The following is a 16,374-nucleotide window of genomic DNA, read 5'->3' as shown; positions in this document are numbered from 1 at the left end:
ATAAGACTAACATGATGTAATAAATATACACTGGATTGGAACTCAGGAGCACTGTACCACTATTAAGCTTGATTCACAAGTAACTGTGATCCTTCTAAAGACTATTCTCCTCTTTCAAGCCACAGGCCAAGTGAAAAAAAACAAACAGTCCTTGAGACTTAATGGACAAGCACAAAACCACAGCACTGATCTTGTGGAGCAAGTGCATCCTAATGTACCTCGTGTTCTGCATCCTCTACTACTGATACAAAGATCAGTTTTTACAGAGTGGAGAGCAAGGACTAATGATCTCATCATTAGGAGAAAGTAGTTTATGGAGAAGGCAAGCACCTGTGGTCTCAAGACTCCTTGGTCTAGGAGAAGAGGGGAAAACACCACTACCAGCTATCATCTTCCCAGACAAGAAGCTCAAACCCGTTTCAGTGTATGGACAGTGACAGCAGGTTTTTTCCCCACAGAGAAGGCCTGCTACTCTCGAGTTTCTTCCCCAGCCCCAAGTTTCACACGCTCTCCATTAGATCCAAACAATTAAATGCTTTTCTTACTCATTGCACAGTTCAGAGAGCTAACTCTCTGCTATCTGAAATGTATGGCAATAAGTAAATGCAACAATAACAATGTGAATTTCTGGAAGGGGAGGTGGTAGTGTGTTGGGATTTGTCTTGTGGGCTTTTTGGGGGGTTGTTATATGTTAATACTTAAAAACAAAACCAAACAACATCATCACAAAAACCCCCAAACCAAACAACAAAAAATAAATCACACCAGAGCTCCCACAAGAAAACCCATCAAGAAAATGTTAAAACTGGGAGACTCAAAAGTACTGGAGGAATAAAGTGTTCTGAGATCTATGAACACCAACAAAAAAACCCCAGTATTCCCTGGTCCTCAGGCCCTCAGCCTCCTTCCTGCAGCAGCATATCAATATACCATCCTACTGACACGATCACACACAGTACCTGTAAGAGAGCATGTGGAGCAATCTCTACTACAACAGCGTTCTCTGGAATATGCATTAGACCTTCACGGAACAGCACTGGGTTCACCAGGTTGTTCACATAATATTCTGCAGAAGAATTCCTAGCTAGTTCACTCTGCCACTGAGATTCAGGGATTGAGGTACTAATCCATCGTGCCGAACGAGGTTTAGGGTGTGGAATAACCTACAGACAGATAAGGAAGAGGGACAGGAGGAATAGTTACACATCACAGAACAGCAATAAGACAGGCAAAAGCAAGCAGCCCCTCGTTTTCACAAGCCATTTTTCTCAGCTTGATTGCTCAGGACATCCTTCTGCTTAAGGCCATAGGACTTCAAACCTTAAGTGTCACAGAAGTCTATGTGCTCTTCAAGAGATTTCCTCCTCCTCCTAGAGAAAGGAATGTCTTTAAGCTCAGCATCACCTATACTCAAATCCAGGCGCCCATGTGCAAGCCACAAGAGCCACAGTTTGGCAATATTACCTTTTTCAGGGCACTGAGCAGCACTGGTCCAATAGATGCCATGTAGTAGGAATGAAATGCAACTCCAGCACTGCGCACCTCCTTTGCAAACACACCATCCTTTTTCAGTTTGGCTACAAATTCATTCACAGAGTCCTAAGAAGAGGAATATCAATGAGCTAAAAATAAGAGCTCACAACATATTTGGGATCTGTATGAGTCACTGTACCCCCTCAACATCCTTCATCCCTTGCCACTTAAAGGAAGCCATATCTGGGATAATGTTATTGCCCTTCTCAAACTTGTAATTTACTCCTTGTTATACTCATGGCTGTAAGACTATTCAGCATAAAACATCTTTTGTCACTAGCTTACTGAGGCACCACCGTCACCTTCTCACACAGAACATTTGAGTGTTTAAGTTTATGCAGAGCATCATGTTCCATCCCACCACTTTAATCCAGCTCCCCTCTGCAAGAGGCTGAGCTTTAGCTCAGCTTTACACTTTCTTCCAAACAGAGCTTTGAGTCCAAATCACAACGATGGTATCACCATAACAGTTCCTTGCTCACCAGAGGCCCCGAAACAGTGACAGTGTCCTCAGAATTGTGACAGGCTGGCACCACGTTTGGAGGACAGCGCTGCTTACATTCCTCCCACGTCAGACCTGCGGAGGGAAGGCCACAGGACAACACAAGCGTTTCAAGCAGCAAACCTCCTAAGGGGAGGCAATCCTAATTGCACAATCATTGGGTTTAATTCAGTATTTTGCAAAACTGGGAAGGATTTAAGAGAAAGACGGACAAGCCCCCTTTCCCCTAAAGGGATTCTGCAACAGCCAAGGATATTTATCTCCAGGCTTTAACATGCCATTTATCACTGATACTGTGCACAAGAACAGAAGATTGAATCTTTGTACCAGTCCATTAAGGGACAGGGTGAGGTGAACACACACTTTTGAAGAAGCTACAGAATTGGTTGTTTCGCCTCATCTTGCCCTTAGCAATCTGAGCCAAATAGGAGAACAAATGAGCTTGTCTCCCAGACATGGAGAGCCACAAAATACTCACAGATCTCTCTTTAAAAAAAAAATAAAATTAAAAAATTATATTATTTGTGTGTATGCATTTATATCTGTACCTCCAAACCCACAAACCTCAGTGCCTTACATTTTCACCTCTTTTCAATGAGATTTTTTTATCAGGCCTCTGTCAATGGTCACTTGTCAATAAATATCTCCATTTCTACTTAGTTTTGAATGGATTACCAAAATTCTGCCATATTCCAGGTCAGAGACTACTACCAATATATCAAGAAATATAATAACCTGTTCTACACAAGAAGAAAAAGAAGAGGCACCAGCAGCCAAAAAGTTTTACAGGCGAGATTTTCTCCACCCAAACATTTCAGAGCCAAACTTTATCCCAATGCCATCAAACAGAGATCAGATGTACTTTCCTGTATTGCCCTCTTGGCAAGGGTATACCTACCCACAGCAGCCATTCCTCCTGGGGGCAGTTTGGCCTCTTTAACACATTGTCCCCGCCAATAAGCAGCAAGAATGGCTTCTTCATGACTTAAAGAATTATCTGCATAGCCACAAACTACTTCTCCCACTGAGTGGCCCAAAATCCCATCAGGTTGCAGACCTGCAGCCTTCAGCATATCAATCTGGGCAATCTGCAAGGGAAAGCACAATTGCTGGTTCCATGCCAGAGCAAGCAGGTGTCAGGCCCCAAAGGCACACAGCAGTAGTGAATACATCACAAAATGGCTTTTGGTAGACACTCTTCTTGGCCTCACTGCTTTCTCTTCCACTGACAACCACAGCTTCAGCCTCATTTCAAAGCTATCCCAAGAACCATTATGTGACTCCAGTATTGTTTTGACCTTTCCACTAAGAAGCCATTTCCAACAACAGAGGTTGCTAAGAGCCTGTCTATACAAAGCTAGAGGTAAGACCAGCTTTCTAGATAACTTTAAAAGCTCTGCCTCTAGTTTAAGACACAGTGAATCCCATACTGACACTCAGAATTAAAACAAAGATCATTTGGCATAATTTAATTCGTTTACTGGACAAGTTTTAGAAGGCATTCAACGGAGCCTTTTTTAGCATCCATCAGAGATCAAGTCTCTTGATCAGTTTAGATCAATATTTGTCCAAGAATCTTGCATGTGGCAGAGCTCAAAGCTGCCAAGGGTATAACACACTCCCCCTCCTATCAGAGGGATATTTCTAGCAGCTGCCATTGGCTGGTTACACAAAACAAGTGTCCATTAATCGGTATAAAGTGTTACTGTCCAAACACACAGTAGCACCACATGCTTCTATGTGCATTAAATCCATGACTCCCTTCACCAGCCAGCTGAATCTTACCTGGATTGCAGCTAATCCAACGAATGCATGGACAATGTCATCAAAAGTGTTCTCATCTGCTTGCAGAAGCAGGTCTGAGACCTTCAGGCCTGTGCTCTTCAAAGCCTCATCTGAGCGCAATATAGACTGGCGGAACAAATCCAGCCTCATAAGGCTCAGGCCCATATTTTTCCACTGTGTTCCCATACCTGCAGGATAAGCAAGGAGAAAGTGAGCTTTAGCAGTGCTCCAGAAAAGGTGCAGACATCACACACTTGCTCTGGCAGTGAAAGACCTCTAAGAGCAACACATTGTGCATTTCTAGCATCCTCTAAATACTTTATTTTCCTGGACTTTGCTATCATCAGAAGATGCTAGCAAAATCAAAAGGATTAGATGAATACAGGAAACAGGAGTCTCCTAGGTATCACAGGGCTGCAAGACGTGTCCTCACGCTAGAGTGGAAAGCGGCATTCGAGCACAGACTCCCACTGCTGGAGCCCCAGCTCTGCAGAGGAAGGTAGAACTGGACCCACTGCCCCATGCCTACCTGAGCAGATGTACCAGAGGGGTCTGCCAGATCCTCTTTTAGGTCACCCTCAGTGCCAACGAGCGTGTAGCCGCGGTAGGGCATGGAGGACACGGGAAGTGCGGCGATATCATTGAGCAGGCTTACAAACGGGCTGCATCCTCCATGTTTTCTGCTCTCTTGGATCAGTACTTCCACAGCTTCCTGGGTTCTGCCACAAATCTGAACCAGTCTTGGCACGTTACAAGTCTTCGGAGTCTGGCATTTGTTATCATTTGGCCTCAGAATGACATGAGCATTAGCACCCCCAAAGCCAAAGGAGTTGATACTGACAAGGCCACCTTTCACTGGCGTTGGCTTACAAACTACCTCCAAAGAGCCATCTTGTAAGGCAGGAATATCTGGATTTGGGGTATTGAAATGAAGATTTGGAGCCCACAGCCCATGTTCCAGAGAGAGAATGACCTGGAAGAAAAAAAAAAAACAAACCACCATGCAAATGAGACTGTTCTGTGCTCCACGTGTTCTGGTGACAAACATGCTTCTGTTGTTACTGTTTTACTGTAAATGACCACGTAGCATACACTAAGGCAGCTCTCCGTTTGCATAAAAAGAAACTTCAGATAACAGCATTATTGATGTTACTGAGGTAGTACCTACTTCACCTAGGCAAATTTCAAGTCCATTCAGGAAGCCAGCAGAGAAGGTGAGGGTGGTTGCTTTAAGTTTAGCTACCAGATCCTTTCTATCTGGAAAGCCAGTCTTGCTGGAAAAGCTGCCTGGCTACTAAGAATATCACTTTCCTCCCCTTTCAGATCCAGTCCCTTCATCACACTCTGCTTCATCTCTCCCCAGCCACACACCACCATATTTGTTCTTATCACATCAATTGCTTCCACTTCTGCCTTTTCTGCAAAAGAATCAACCTGAAGCACTAGTAAAGGAGTTTGCTTCATGTTTTGCACTCTTTTGTTGTCTTCTTCCAAAAAAGCAAGAGCAGCAGACTTGTCAGAACTGGCAGAGTGAAAGGAAAGCAGTGTAAAGAGTTAGAACGGCTGTGCCAAAAATGCAGGAGCAACTTCTCTCAGTAGCAGCTCTACAAACAGTCCATGACATCAGGCCTATGTCCTCTCCTATGAGGACAGTCTGAGAAAGTTGGGGTTGTTCAGCCTGGAGAAGAGAAGGCCCCAGGAAGACCTTAATTGCAGCCTTCCAGTATCTGAAGGGCACCTACAAGAAAGCTGCAAAGGGACTTTTTACAAGAGCTTGTAGTGATAGGACTACAAGGGATAATGGCTTCAAACTGGAAGTGGGAGGATTTAGATTAGAAATTAGGAAGAAGTTCTTCACTGTGAGGGTAGTGAGACACCAGAAGAAGTTGTCTAGGAAGCTGTGGATGCCCCATCACTGGATGTGTTCAAGACCAGGACAGATGGACCTTTGAGCAACTTGGTCTAGTAAAATGTGTCCCTGCCTTGGAACTGTGGATGCCCTAAGGTCCCTTACAACCCAAACCATTCTATGATTCTATACACTTCTGTGGCACAAGTCCAGCAAACCACCAACTACAATGCCAGTTGCAAACACTCTGCTGTTTGGCCATTCCTTCATCACCACAAAATGGTCACAGAAACAGATATTGCTTTGGGAACTGTTCTTCCAAGCTGACTATCAGACCTGGCAGCCTACCTGAGAGAACAACCACAGCGAATGCACGGTTTCAACTCCAGTCCCCATGCTTGAAGTTGCAGTCCAGTGTTTTCATGCATGCTGTCCTACACCTACAATACTATGCACTCTGAACTTTCTGTTGCTTTACACAGCACACACATTTGTACTCTTAAGTCTGCCATGTTTTCTACAGAAGTTTGAGAGTACAGTACAGTGAGTGTACACCAAAGCCACCAAGAAGCTTTGTCTTTGCTGTAGAGCAAGTAATTAGACAGGCTGAGTAGTTCAAAGGTGCAGGTGAGTTTTCCCTCCCTTAACCAGAATTTAACTGAAGTGGCCTTGGCCAGCCCTAGTTTCTTTCCCACCTGTCCACATAATCTGAAATCAGGTACTTTCAAGATCTATTTTCCTAATTGACATCTCACAGATAAAAGCATTTTATGGAATTCTAAATTAAAACATGTATGGAAACTGCAGACTTTCCAAGACAGTTACTGTCTAAGAGACAGTGGGCTTGGTTTAATTTCTGGCTTGGTCTCATCTGCCACCCTGATTAATTTTCAAGTGTTAAAATACCAAGTGTGGCCTGAGTTTCAAGGAATAAAGAACGGAGACAGAGCTTCTGATATACTTCCAAAGCTTCAGATGCTTTCCAGATGTGTTAGGTCTTTTTTCCAGATCTGACAACTTAATAGAAGTATAGCAAGAAGATATTCTAGTAGGCATGATGATTGCCCTGGGCTCCTGCCTGCAGCTTCAAGTTCCAATACAAAGTTAAGTGGGAAAATTGACAAAAAGAGTTAGGAAATGGGTGTCAGAGAAGTCTTCAAAAAGAAATTGTGGCCCTTGTCTTTGCAGTTCTGCACCCTTCAAGAAACACGGATGAGGAAACAGTACCTCAAAAGTCATGATCCTGTCCTAGAGCAGAGCAGAACTCCACTAAACAAAGTGTTTCTAATGTACGACACAGTATGGGTGGAGAGTTTTATTTCATGACTCAGTTACCATTCTTTCTGCAAAGAAGGTGTCAGTCAGAGATAGAGGTGCCAAAAAAAAAAAAAAGAGTAAAAGTTTTCCTCTACAGAGAGACAGACATTGCTCTCCCCACGACTTATTTGCAGATGAGGCTATTCACAGTACATTGTATGTATTCAGGTCACAATAACTACTTTACAGAGGCTAAAATTCTGACAGGATACGTGACTCCAGTTTACGTGGCTCTGCGGCTGCCAGTAATAGGCTTACAAGCAAGTGCGAACATCAGCTAGCTCTCTACTAAGCAGTTTAGCAGATACTGCCAGCAGATGATTGTCTGTCTGCAGCAGTAGTTAGTAGGCTAGTTGCTAAGACAACCAGTTATTCAAGCTGGCAGGCTCATCCCAAAGAACCCACCTGGCTTCTTGCCAGCATAAGAGTAGAAGAAGAGATGATACATCCCTGACAAACAGCCAGAAGGACCAGCTACTGTTCTGGCATTGACCACCCACACTGTCTCTTATCTTTGGTCACTACCAACCACTCCAAACATTCAAATCCCTCTACTCGTACACCCCTCAAACCCAAATGACTTCCAGTAGGGTTCTCTTGCAAGGTCCATTGTAAGGACAATCAATAAAGTGATCCGAAGCACTTATTCCGAGCAGAGTTACACTCCTGTATTTTTTTCAGCAGGAAGGGGTGAACTAAAGAGTGTGCATGCACGTGTGTGCACACTTGTATGTGCACATAGCAAAGGACCACCTGAGCATTTGTGTCCAACTTGCAGAATAGCTACCCGAGTTTCTAGAAGTATTTTCAGGTGAAGCAAGAAGTAGGTAACAAGAATCACCCAAGTTCTTCTCATTACCAGTGAACATCTTAGCCTGGATCAGTGCAAATCTTCCTTAAAACAAGCAAACATTAAAAAAAAAAACCCACGCTGTTTTGTTTCCTCCCTCCCCCCGTTTTCCTTTTTGAAGACATCTGTTACCTTGGCTAATCCAGCAAGCCCAGAGGCAGACTCTGAATGACCCATGTTTGACTTGACTGATCCAATCAACAGTGGCTCTCTCTCACTTTGACAGAAGACATTTACAATGCCATTTACTTCCTCTGGATCTCCAACCTAGTAGAAAGAGAATCATAGTGACTATTAGCTAACACTTCGAAAACACACCACAAAAGAGAAATCTGAAATCTGATTAAGGTGTTTGGGCAACATCTGAAAGTGATGAAGCAGTACTTATTCTAGTAACAAAAGAAGGGAGAAAGACTTCGCTTTTGGGAAAAAGAAAAAGAATCATTTGATGGAAAAGAGTGGCAAATTAAGTAAGGGAAGAAAATAAGGGAGAACAAAATGCTCCAAACCCAAAGAGGCCATGCTGACCTTGGTGCCTGTCCCATGAGCTTCAACAAACTCCACTTCTCCAGGACTGATACCGCATTCTCTGTACAGAGAGCTGACCAGCCGACGCTGCATATCTCCAGATGGGAATGTAACACCTAGGATCAAAACTGCCATCAATTCCTCTTTCTTGGCAGATGCGTCCTGTTCTGGTTTTAACATCCTTTCAGCTGCTTGGGGTTGCCAGCTCCAAAAAAAGCCAGAGACCTTTTCAGGATTTACACTAATGTCCTTCGCACCAAACACGCAAAGCCTCTCATGCTCTTCAGAAGGAGAGCAAAAGAACCAGAAATGGGCCTAATGAATGAGTTATACTAGTGTGGAAAGATACTGGTCAACAGCATGCTAGGAGATGCCCAGATCAAGCAGAACATGCGAAACTTAGCGTGTCCAGAACTGGAGAGTAGGAGAAGTAGAACACCAGGCGGGAGAAAGCCTTACAGTCATAACACAACCTACATTTCTACTATCCATGCAGAAGTTACTGCAGAAGTGTCCTGAGGAAGGCCAAACTACCAACAGGATATTCCCGTCACTTTGTACCACAAACCACCACTTGTCTCCTTCAACTTCTTTACAAAACAGTCCTAAACTTTGCATTGCCAAGTCAAAAAAAAAAAAAAAATCTCAAACAATGAGAAAAACCTTCACACATCTAAAGAACATTACAACAGCCCATTTTTTGTTATAAAGACTAAACGGTTCTTCTGATACAGTAGGTGTCCCATTTTTCAGAGGCTCAAGCCCTACCTTGCTCCTTGAAGCCATCGGTGTTACTTGCAGCACCAACTATTGTGGCATAGATCCTCTTAGCCATAGATCTCTTTGTCAAAAGAACAACGACAGCAGCTTCAGAGCGACAATATCCATCCCCTGAGATCAGAGAGAGAAGAGTAAGTCACTAACTCTGCTCTGCTTTGAAAAAAGTTGCAAAACACCACGCAGTTAGGTTACCTTGTTCCTGAGCTACCACTTAAAACAGACTGCTTTGAGAGTATGACACATTAATTCAAGTCAAAAAAGAAAACAAAACCAAAACAAAACCAAACCTAAAACAGCCTGCTGCTCATCACAAACACTGACAGAAAGTCTCCATCAGGAGGCAGCTATTTCCTCTCCCCAGCGGCTGAGGAATGAACCACACGGTTTCTTCCCCAGAGTTAGTTTTCTAGGTTCAATGGAGCATGCAACACAGATCAGGTCCAGGGTATGTCCCAAACAGTGCATCTACAAACAACTACAAGGCCAGGTCTTTGCTCTATTACAAGAGTATCTGGTCACAGATTCCACAAGGAGTTCCCCCTCATACAACATGACAACCTTTTTGTACTAATGCCTTACCTGAAGCATCAAAAGCCTTGCAAGCACCAGCAGGACTAAGCATCCCCAGTTTCATGAACTGCACAGAAGTGCCAGGTTTCAGCAGAAGGTTGACACCTCCTACCAAGGCTGCACTGCACTGTCCATGACAAATAGCCTGATAAGCATTTTCCAGAGCAACAAGACTAGAGGAGCAGGCCGTGTCAATAGTCATGCTTGGTCCTTAGGGAACAGAAAGGGAAAACAGAAATGCTAGGTTTTACTGTTTATTTCCTAGAGATGCTGCCCAAAGACTATAGGATGGGATCACAAGAGAAACATATTTAAAAAACAGAAGTTAAATAAGAATTGCTTCAGAACACCACAGGCAATACTGAGACAACAGTAAAACAAGAATCACCATCTCTGCTGCCTCCCAGGTAATAAGAGATGAGAAAGGTGGGGAAAAAAAGTGCAAACTGTTTGGTTTTAAGAGTATTTTAAAAAAATTCCATCCGTCTCCATCAAAAAGAATTATTTCAGCTTCAGAGACAGGCCTCATCTCTTTCCCCATTCTCACCAGAAAAAATCCCTTCCCCTTCCTTGTGCTGCCCTTGCCACCATCTCCATTCTCTTCTGCTCTTCAGAGCAATTCCCATCCCTCCACTCCTCAGTGCCACACGTGGTTCAAGTCGCGTCTGTGCCTTCAATCACATTTTGGTGGCTCTCACGTTTCTTCCACTTTACTCAAAAAGAACAAACTGTTCCAGTCAGTCTGTCTCTGGGCTGGCTGACTTCACACAACTTCATAGCAAACAGCAGCCTAAAGGCCAGAAAAGGACCTGGGCCTCCCGATGCCATTCTCTTCCAGATGAATGCCAGCTACACCCCAGCAGCAACTGAGTTACAGAGCCTTACAGTGTGTCTGATCACACAGACACAACGCCTGTTCTGCTTCTCCTGTGCCTCCTCACAATAGCTGCATGCTACTTTCCCAGCCCAAAGGGGGTCTATGTCATCACATCCACCCTACTCCTCTACAGAAACTGTTACAATCATGTTCAAATTGCAATTGATGGTTAGCATTGACACATTTGGGGCACTTACCTTTTAAGTCATAAAAGTAGGAAATCCTGTTGGCAAACATAGCACGCTGGCAGCCAGTCATACTGTATCCCAAAATCTCATCTGGATCTTGACTAAGGGCTTCACCAGTTTCTGACCCACTGTTACCAATCCATACGCCCGTGTCTGTGCCACGGAGGGTGGCTGGATTAATACCTATGGGGATATTGGAAGGTAGATTACAGTAGACAAACTTAAGAGGGGCAAACTAGGTAGATAGGAAGTATGCTGGCATGAGTTAATGAAATATTACTTACTGTCCCTTTCTGACGCCCCTGTGGCATTGTTCCCTCACCTATAGTTAGTGACCTTTTATCTGCTTCAGTTGCAGACCTTACAAGTCTTGCTGCAGACTCCACCAGAAGTCTAGTATTGGCTTTTGGCCAGAACATACTGTGCCCAGAGACAGCTTTTCAGCTTAACTGGGCATCGCTAGAGTCTTGTGTAAAAGAGTGTATGGACTATGAGACAAATGCTGATCAGATAAGCTAACATACTCAAGCCTCCAGACTGAGGCTTGGCAGAAGAGGAGCAAGCATTAATTTTAATAAGTCAGTACTAGTGAGGTGGTTCCAACTTTTTCCCATCTGCTTATGTTCAGACATGAAACTAATTAACATGAACAACAAAAACTTTTCGGTTCTGTGGGAGAGTAACTCAAAAGCTCCACACACTGGCAGTGATGGAGGGAGAGAGGCTCCTATTTCTGAAAGCACCCTCCTGGACAAACCTTCTACAGAGGCAGATCACATGTCACATTTTTCATGAATTTGTCCAATAGACAGGAATGCATCAGGCCATCCACCATTCTTTTAGACCATGGATGAGAATTCTAACCAAGCCATATTTCTTTTGCACTACAAGTAGGCCTTTAACAAAGGGATCTATTATGGGAGTCTTAGGGTAGAACAGAACATATAAAAACTCTAGAACTGTTGACTATTAAGTATTTCTGTTGCACAGGTTGTATCACATGATTCAGGCAGAGATTTGCTGGCAGCCAGCACAGATTTCCTAGTTTGAGTTCCAGAGAAAACAGCTTCATTCTAATGCCTGTACCAGTCTTTGTTCTCCTCTCTAATCTGATGGCTTTCTCGATAGAAATCTCATTGCATGGGTGCAGGTCTGCTCCTGCTGCACCAAGATAGAGACAACACAGCTCAATGCTCCCTCTTCAATCATTCAGCTGCTCACCTCCATCCAAAATAGCTTCATAGGAAACTTCCAACAGCAGGCGCATTTGAGGGTCCATGGTGTGAGCTTGTTTGGGGTGGATCGCAAAAAAGGAAGCATCAAATTTGCTTATGTCCTTGAGCTTTCCATTTCTCTTGGGCAGTCCATAAATTCCTGAGAAGAAAAATTCAACACTGAGTCATAGAATACAACAGTTTTGAAATAGCTATCAGATGAGACCAAGTACAAGAATGACCACAGCAAATTCTCAATGGCACGTGAGATCTCCCTTCCTGCTGCAGTACTTATTGGGTCTGGCCGAGCTGATTTTCCCCCTGCAGCCCTCACAGTGCAGGGCCTTTGTGTTGGGATTTAGAAGGGTGTTGTAACACCCACGTTATCACTACCACTGAGCAGACGACCACGGACTCGACTACTCCTTTGTCCTCTGGAACAACTGCTACAAGTCTTCACTGCTTGCCTTTGCTTTCTAATTAAACTGGCTTTGTTTTTACCCACAAAGGGGCTTGTCTCCACCTTATTTTCCCTTCCCCTTCTGCTTTGTGGAGGAGGAAGAGGAAATGTGGAGGGTGATACAGTGGCTTGGTCAGCATCTGGTGCTCAGCCAGGGTCAACCCACCACACGTACCCGAAGTACTGCACAAACATCTACCCACCCATCTCTCTGAATCTCGTTTGGAAATGTGAACACTGCATTCACAAAACCAACTGTCATTTTTAAGACTTCCTTGGATATGGCAGCAAAAGCCATCTACATAGTTTAAGTGTTTTTGCTTTGGCCAGTTGTACCAAACAGAGTCCAAATCAGTGGTTCCAGTCAGACCCACTTAAAAACAGAAGCTACTTTTCACTTCTGGAAATCACTAGCTTGAATTGGATAGATGTGTGCCAAATGCTTCAGAAGGACAATCGGACAGAAAAGAACATTGTAAAAAGCCATAAATCACTGGACTGGCATCTCTGCACTACTTCTGAACCAAGAAAAATGTCAGAGCTGGCTGACTGCCACAGCTATCAACAGCAAGTGCAGGATTCATGCTGCCTAGCTGCTCTGTCACTGTTCTTTTATTTGAGCAAAAGCTACAGATTATTTATAAGCTACTACTGCATGGGACCTGACATTGTAGAATGGATTGCATGAGACCTCCATAAAAGCATTCTGTTCCTGAATTTCTTGACAATATGTCAGAAGTAAATGTAGAAGCTCTGTCAGGGTTTCACATCCCGTAAATCCTTCCCTTTTGGAGGATAATTCCTCCAGAACTCCTGTCCAGGGTCCAGTCCTGTACAACATCTTCATTAACAACCTAGATGATGGTATAGAGTGTCTTCTCAGCAAGTCTGCTGGTGATATGAAACTGAGAGGTTTGGCTAATACACCCAAAGGCTGTGAGGCCATTCAGCAAGAATGTCCAGTCTGTGGACAGACTGGAGAGCTGAGCAAAGAGGAATCTAATGAGATTCAACAAGAAGTGGTGCAGAGTCCTGGACATGGGCAGGAGTAATAAAATGCACCAGTACAGTCCAGTACAGGTTACAAGGAGATCTGCTAGAGAGGTTAGGGATCCTTGGAGTCCTGGTGGACAACAAGTTCTTCATGGACAGCAGTGTGCCCTTGTGGCCAGGAGGCCAATGGGATCCTGGGGTGCATTAATAAAAGTGTGTCCAGCAGAACAAGGGAGGTCCTGATCCCCCTCTGCTCTGCCCTGCTGAGACCTCACCTGGAGCAGGGTGTCCAGTTCTGGGCTCCCCATTTCCAGAGGGACAGAGATCTACGAGAGAGCGTCCAGCAGAGGCTACGAGGCTGACTGGGGGATGGAACACCTGCCTGATGGGGAGAGGCTGAGAGACCTGGGGCTTTTCAGTCTGGAGAAGAGAAGGCTAAGGGGGGATCTCATTAATGTATATAAATATATGGGGGCTGGGGGTCAAGAAGAAAGGAGAAACCTGTTTTCACTTGTACCCTCCGATAGGATGAGGGGCTGGAGCACAGCAAGTTCCACCTCAGCATGAGGGAGAACAACTGTACTGTCAGGGTTGCAGAGCACTGGAACAGGCTCCCCAGGGAGGTTGTGGAGTCTCCTTCCTTGGAGACTTTTCAGACCCATCTGGATGTGTTCCTGTGTGACCTGCCCTATAGACTGGATGGCCCTGCTCTGGCAGGGTGTTGGACTTGATGATCTCCAGAGGTCCCTTCCAACCTCACCATTCTATGATTTTATGAACCCAAGGCTTCAAAAGGAGAGACAATAAATACTCACCTGGTTTCCACCTCCGATCATCTTCTGTGACCATATCAACTCCATTGATCAGGTTCTCCCAGAATTCTTGCAAGTTCTCCGATTCTGGCAGCCTTCCTGCTATGCCTGCAATCACCACGTCCTCCATCCCTCAACTTCTCCCTGTTGCTGAGATCCACAAAGCAGTAAGACTTCACACAGAAGTAGAGTTATATGTGTCTCTTGTCTTCTTGACATGTTGTGACAAATAAACATATTTGCAAAAGAAACACCCACACAGGAACAGCCCATGGAGTCTCTGCTAAAAAAAAGGACATCCCAACTAATCAAACGGACCACAGGATCTGTGGGACCAGTGATGATGAGAACACTGACCCTGAAGTAGTGCTGGGCTCTGAGGACTAGCATCATGTACCAGTTTTTGCAAGACAGCTAGAAAATGAACAGGTCTAGCTCTATTAAATGCAGAGCCTCTGTCAAGTCAGCAGAGACAGCGGAGAAGAAAGATTAACATGCTAGGGCAGAGGTGGGTGGAGAAATTATGAAATACATATAGTAAAATACATAATTGCAAGGCAAACCTAACAGGTAGCAAAACAAGTTCTACAATCATTCCAATGTTAAATGCTAACTTAAGAATCGATAATCAGAAAGTTTGTTGAAGGTGAAAAAACAAAAAAACCCCCAACAAAACCACACAAAACAAACACAAAGCAAACAACCAAAGAAGCCTACACACAAACCAAACCAACCCCAAAACACACATAGGACAAAACCCCCACAAAAGCACAAAGATTACAATACAATTTAGCATAATTTCAAATACCTGAAAAAAAGAAGTAAATTGTTCATGTAAAGTGTTTCTCAACTGGACCCTTCACTGCCACACATTTACAGGACTGAATGTGTCACTGAGTACATACGATAGCGAGTGCTTTAAAACAAGAGCTGGCAGAACAGATCTGGATTCCAGATGGGATAAAAACCCCTAGCTGTTGTCCCAAGAAATATGCATTCTAAGACCCCAGCCTCAAATACCACAAGAGAGCATCATGCTGCACAATGCAGCACAGCAAGCCACCTAGATCATCACCAACCAACAGCTCATATATCACACTCACACTTATCTAACATTTCTTATTACACTAAAAATATATTAACAACTAAGCAGAGAGAAGGCAAGTTAACCTGATGTTTCACATGAATTCAAATTACAGTTTGTAGGTCCTAAGTAGGCAACTTAAAAGAGGGAAGAAAAAAAATCATATATATGTATAAAAATAAATGAATGAAAGCAGTGTGGTTGCATGAATAAAGGAGTAGTAAGCATACACAGCACTTCCTTAAATAAAGGTTTTGATAAGCAGAGACAAAATACTCTTTAATGTGAGGGACTTTAACAAATAAAACCACAAGGAAAACTCTGTATTCAAACAGGTGAGTCTCTGCCTTAGTAACTCCGAAGGCCTTTGCTACAGCAAAGCAGAAGTTTGACATCCATCACACATTATGCTCCATGGTGCCATGCAGGCACTTTGCTTTGAGTGCAAGTGGTACTGGTGCTTGACCATCTCCTCAGAAAACAGCATCCATGGGTACTCCTTTCCCAACCCAGGGCATTTTACTTAGGCACAGTTTTGCACCCTTTCACGAGTTCCTTGTGCTTTTGAGTGAGACACAGCCTCTCTCCCACCCCCACACTGCTCAGGTGCAACACCTTCCTGGAGCAGAAAGAGAGGTGTGCAGGGGGGAAAGCAAAGCCCTCTGCTTAGCTGAGCTGTAGCCCAGCCAGGACACAACACCACAGAGGCTGCCCGTTTTCTTTTACCCTTCCCTCCTTCAGCAGTTGCCTTGATTCAGGTCTGTGGGGTAACTGTAGAATTATGCAACATGCAACACTTGAGTGGAAGAGATGATTACCTCATCCAGTTGATCCCTTCTGGGAGCAGAAACAGAGGTGCTCCCAAAAAGACATCTTGGATTTGTCAGTCCTATGCTAAACACCCAGACAACAGAAGTCCCATTCCACTACTTGTTTAAAAAGGGAGGCACTAAGCCTCGGAGGCACAAGGCCCTTACTGTGAAACTCCTCCCCAAAACTGAAGTAGGTAGAACAGGCCCGGTCAACTCTGCT

General features: G+C 44.1%; 1 protein-coding gene across 1 annotated transcript in view; it reads right to left on the bottom strand.

Annotated features, from left to right (window-relative positions):
• Nucleotides 1–14,411, bottom strand: part of LOC103774070 (fatty acid synthase-like) — a 36,047-nt gene extending 21,636 nt beyond the window's left edge. The window contains 14 exon segments of the mRNA XM_008941455.1: nt 960–1,163; nt 1,465–1,599; nt 2,016–2,110; nt 2,934–3,123; nt 3,821–4,008; nt 4,350–4,382; nt 4,385–4,793; nt 7,969–8,103; nt 8,365–8,480; nt 9,133–9,255; nt 9,724–9,924; nt 10,789–10,962; nt 12,001–12,153; nt 14,262–14,411. Coding sequence (XP_008939703.1) covers nt 960–1,163; nt 1,465–1,599; nt 2,016–2,110; nt 2,934–3,123; nt 3,821–4,008; nt 4,350–4,382; nt 4,385–4,793; nt 7,969–8,103; nt 8,365–8,480; nt 9,133–9,255; nt 9,724–9,924; nt 10,789–10,962; nt 12,001–12,153; nt 14,262–14,388 — 2,283 coding nt within the window. The 5' untranslated portion in view covers nt 14,389–14,411.
• Nucleotides 14,412–16,374: the final 1,963 nt, after the last annotated feature.

Source organism: Merops nubicus, unplaced genomic scaffold (assembly GCF_000691845.1).
Source record: "Merops nubicus isolate BGI_N331 unplaced genomic scaffold, ASM69184v1 scaffold12800, whole genome shotgun sequence".
Lineage (NCBI taxonomy): Eukaryota > Metazoa > Chordata > Aves > Coraciiformes > Meropidae > Merops > Merops nubicus.
The sequence above is the reverse complement of the archived record's forward strand: the minus strand, read 5'-3'. Positions and strand labels throughout refer to the sequence as shown.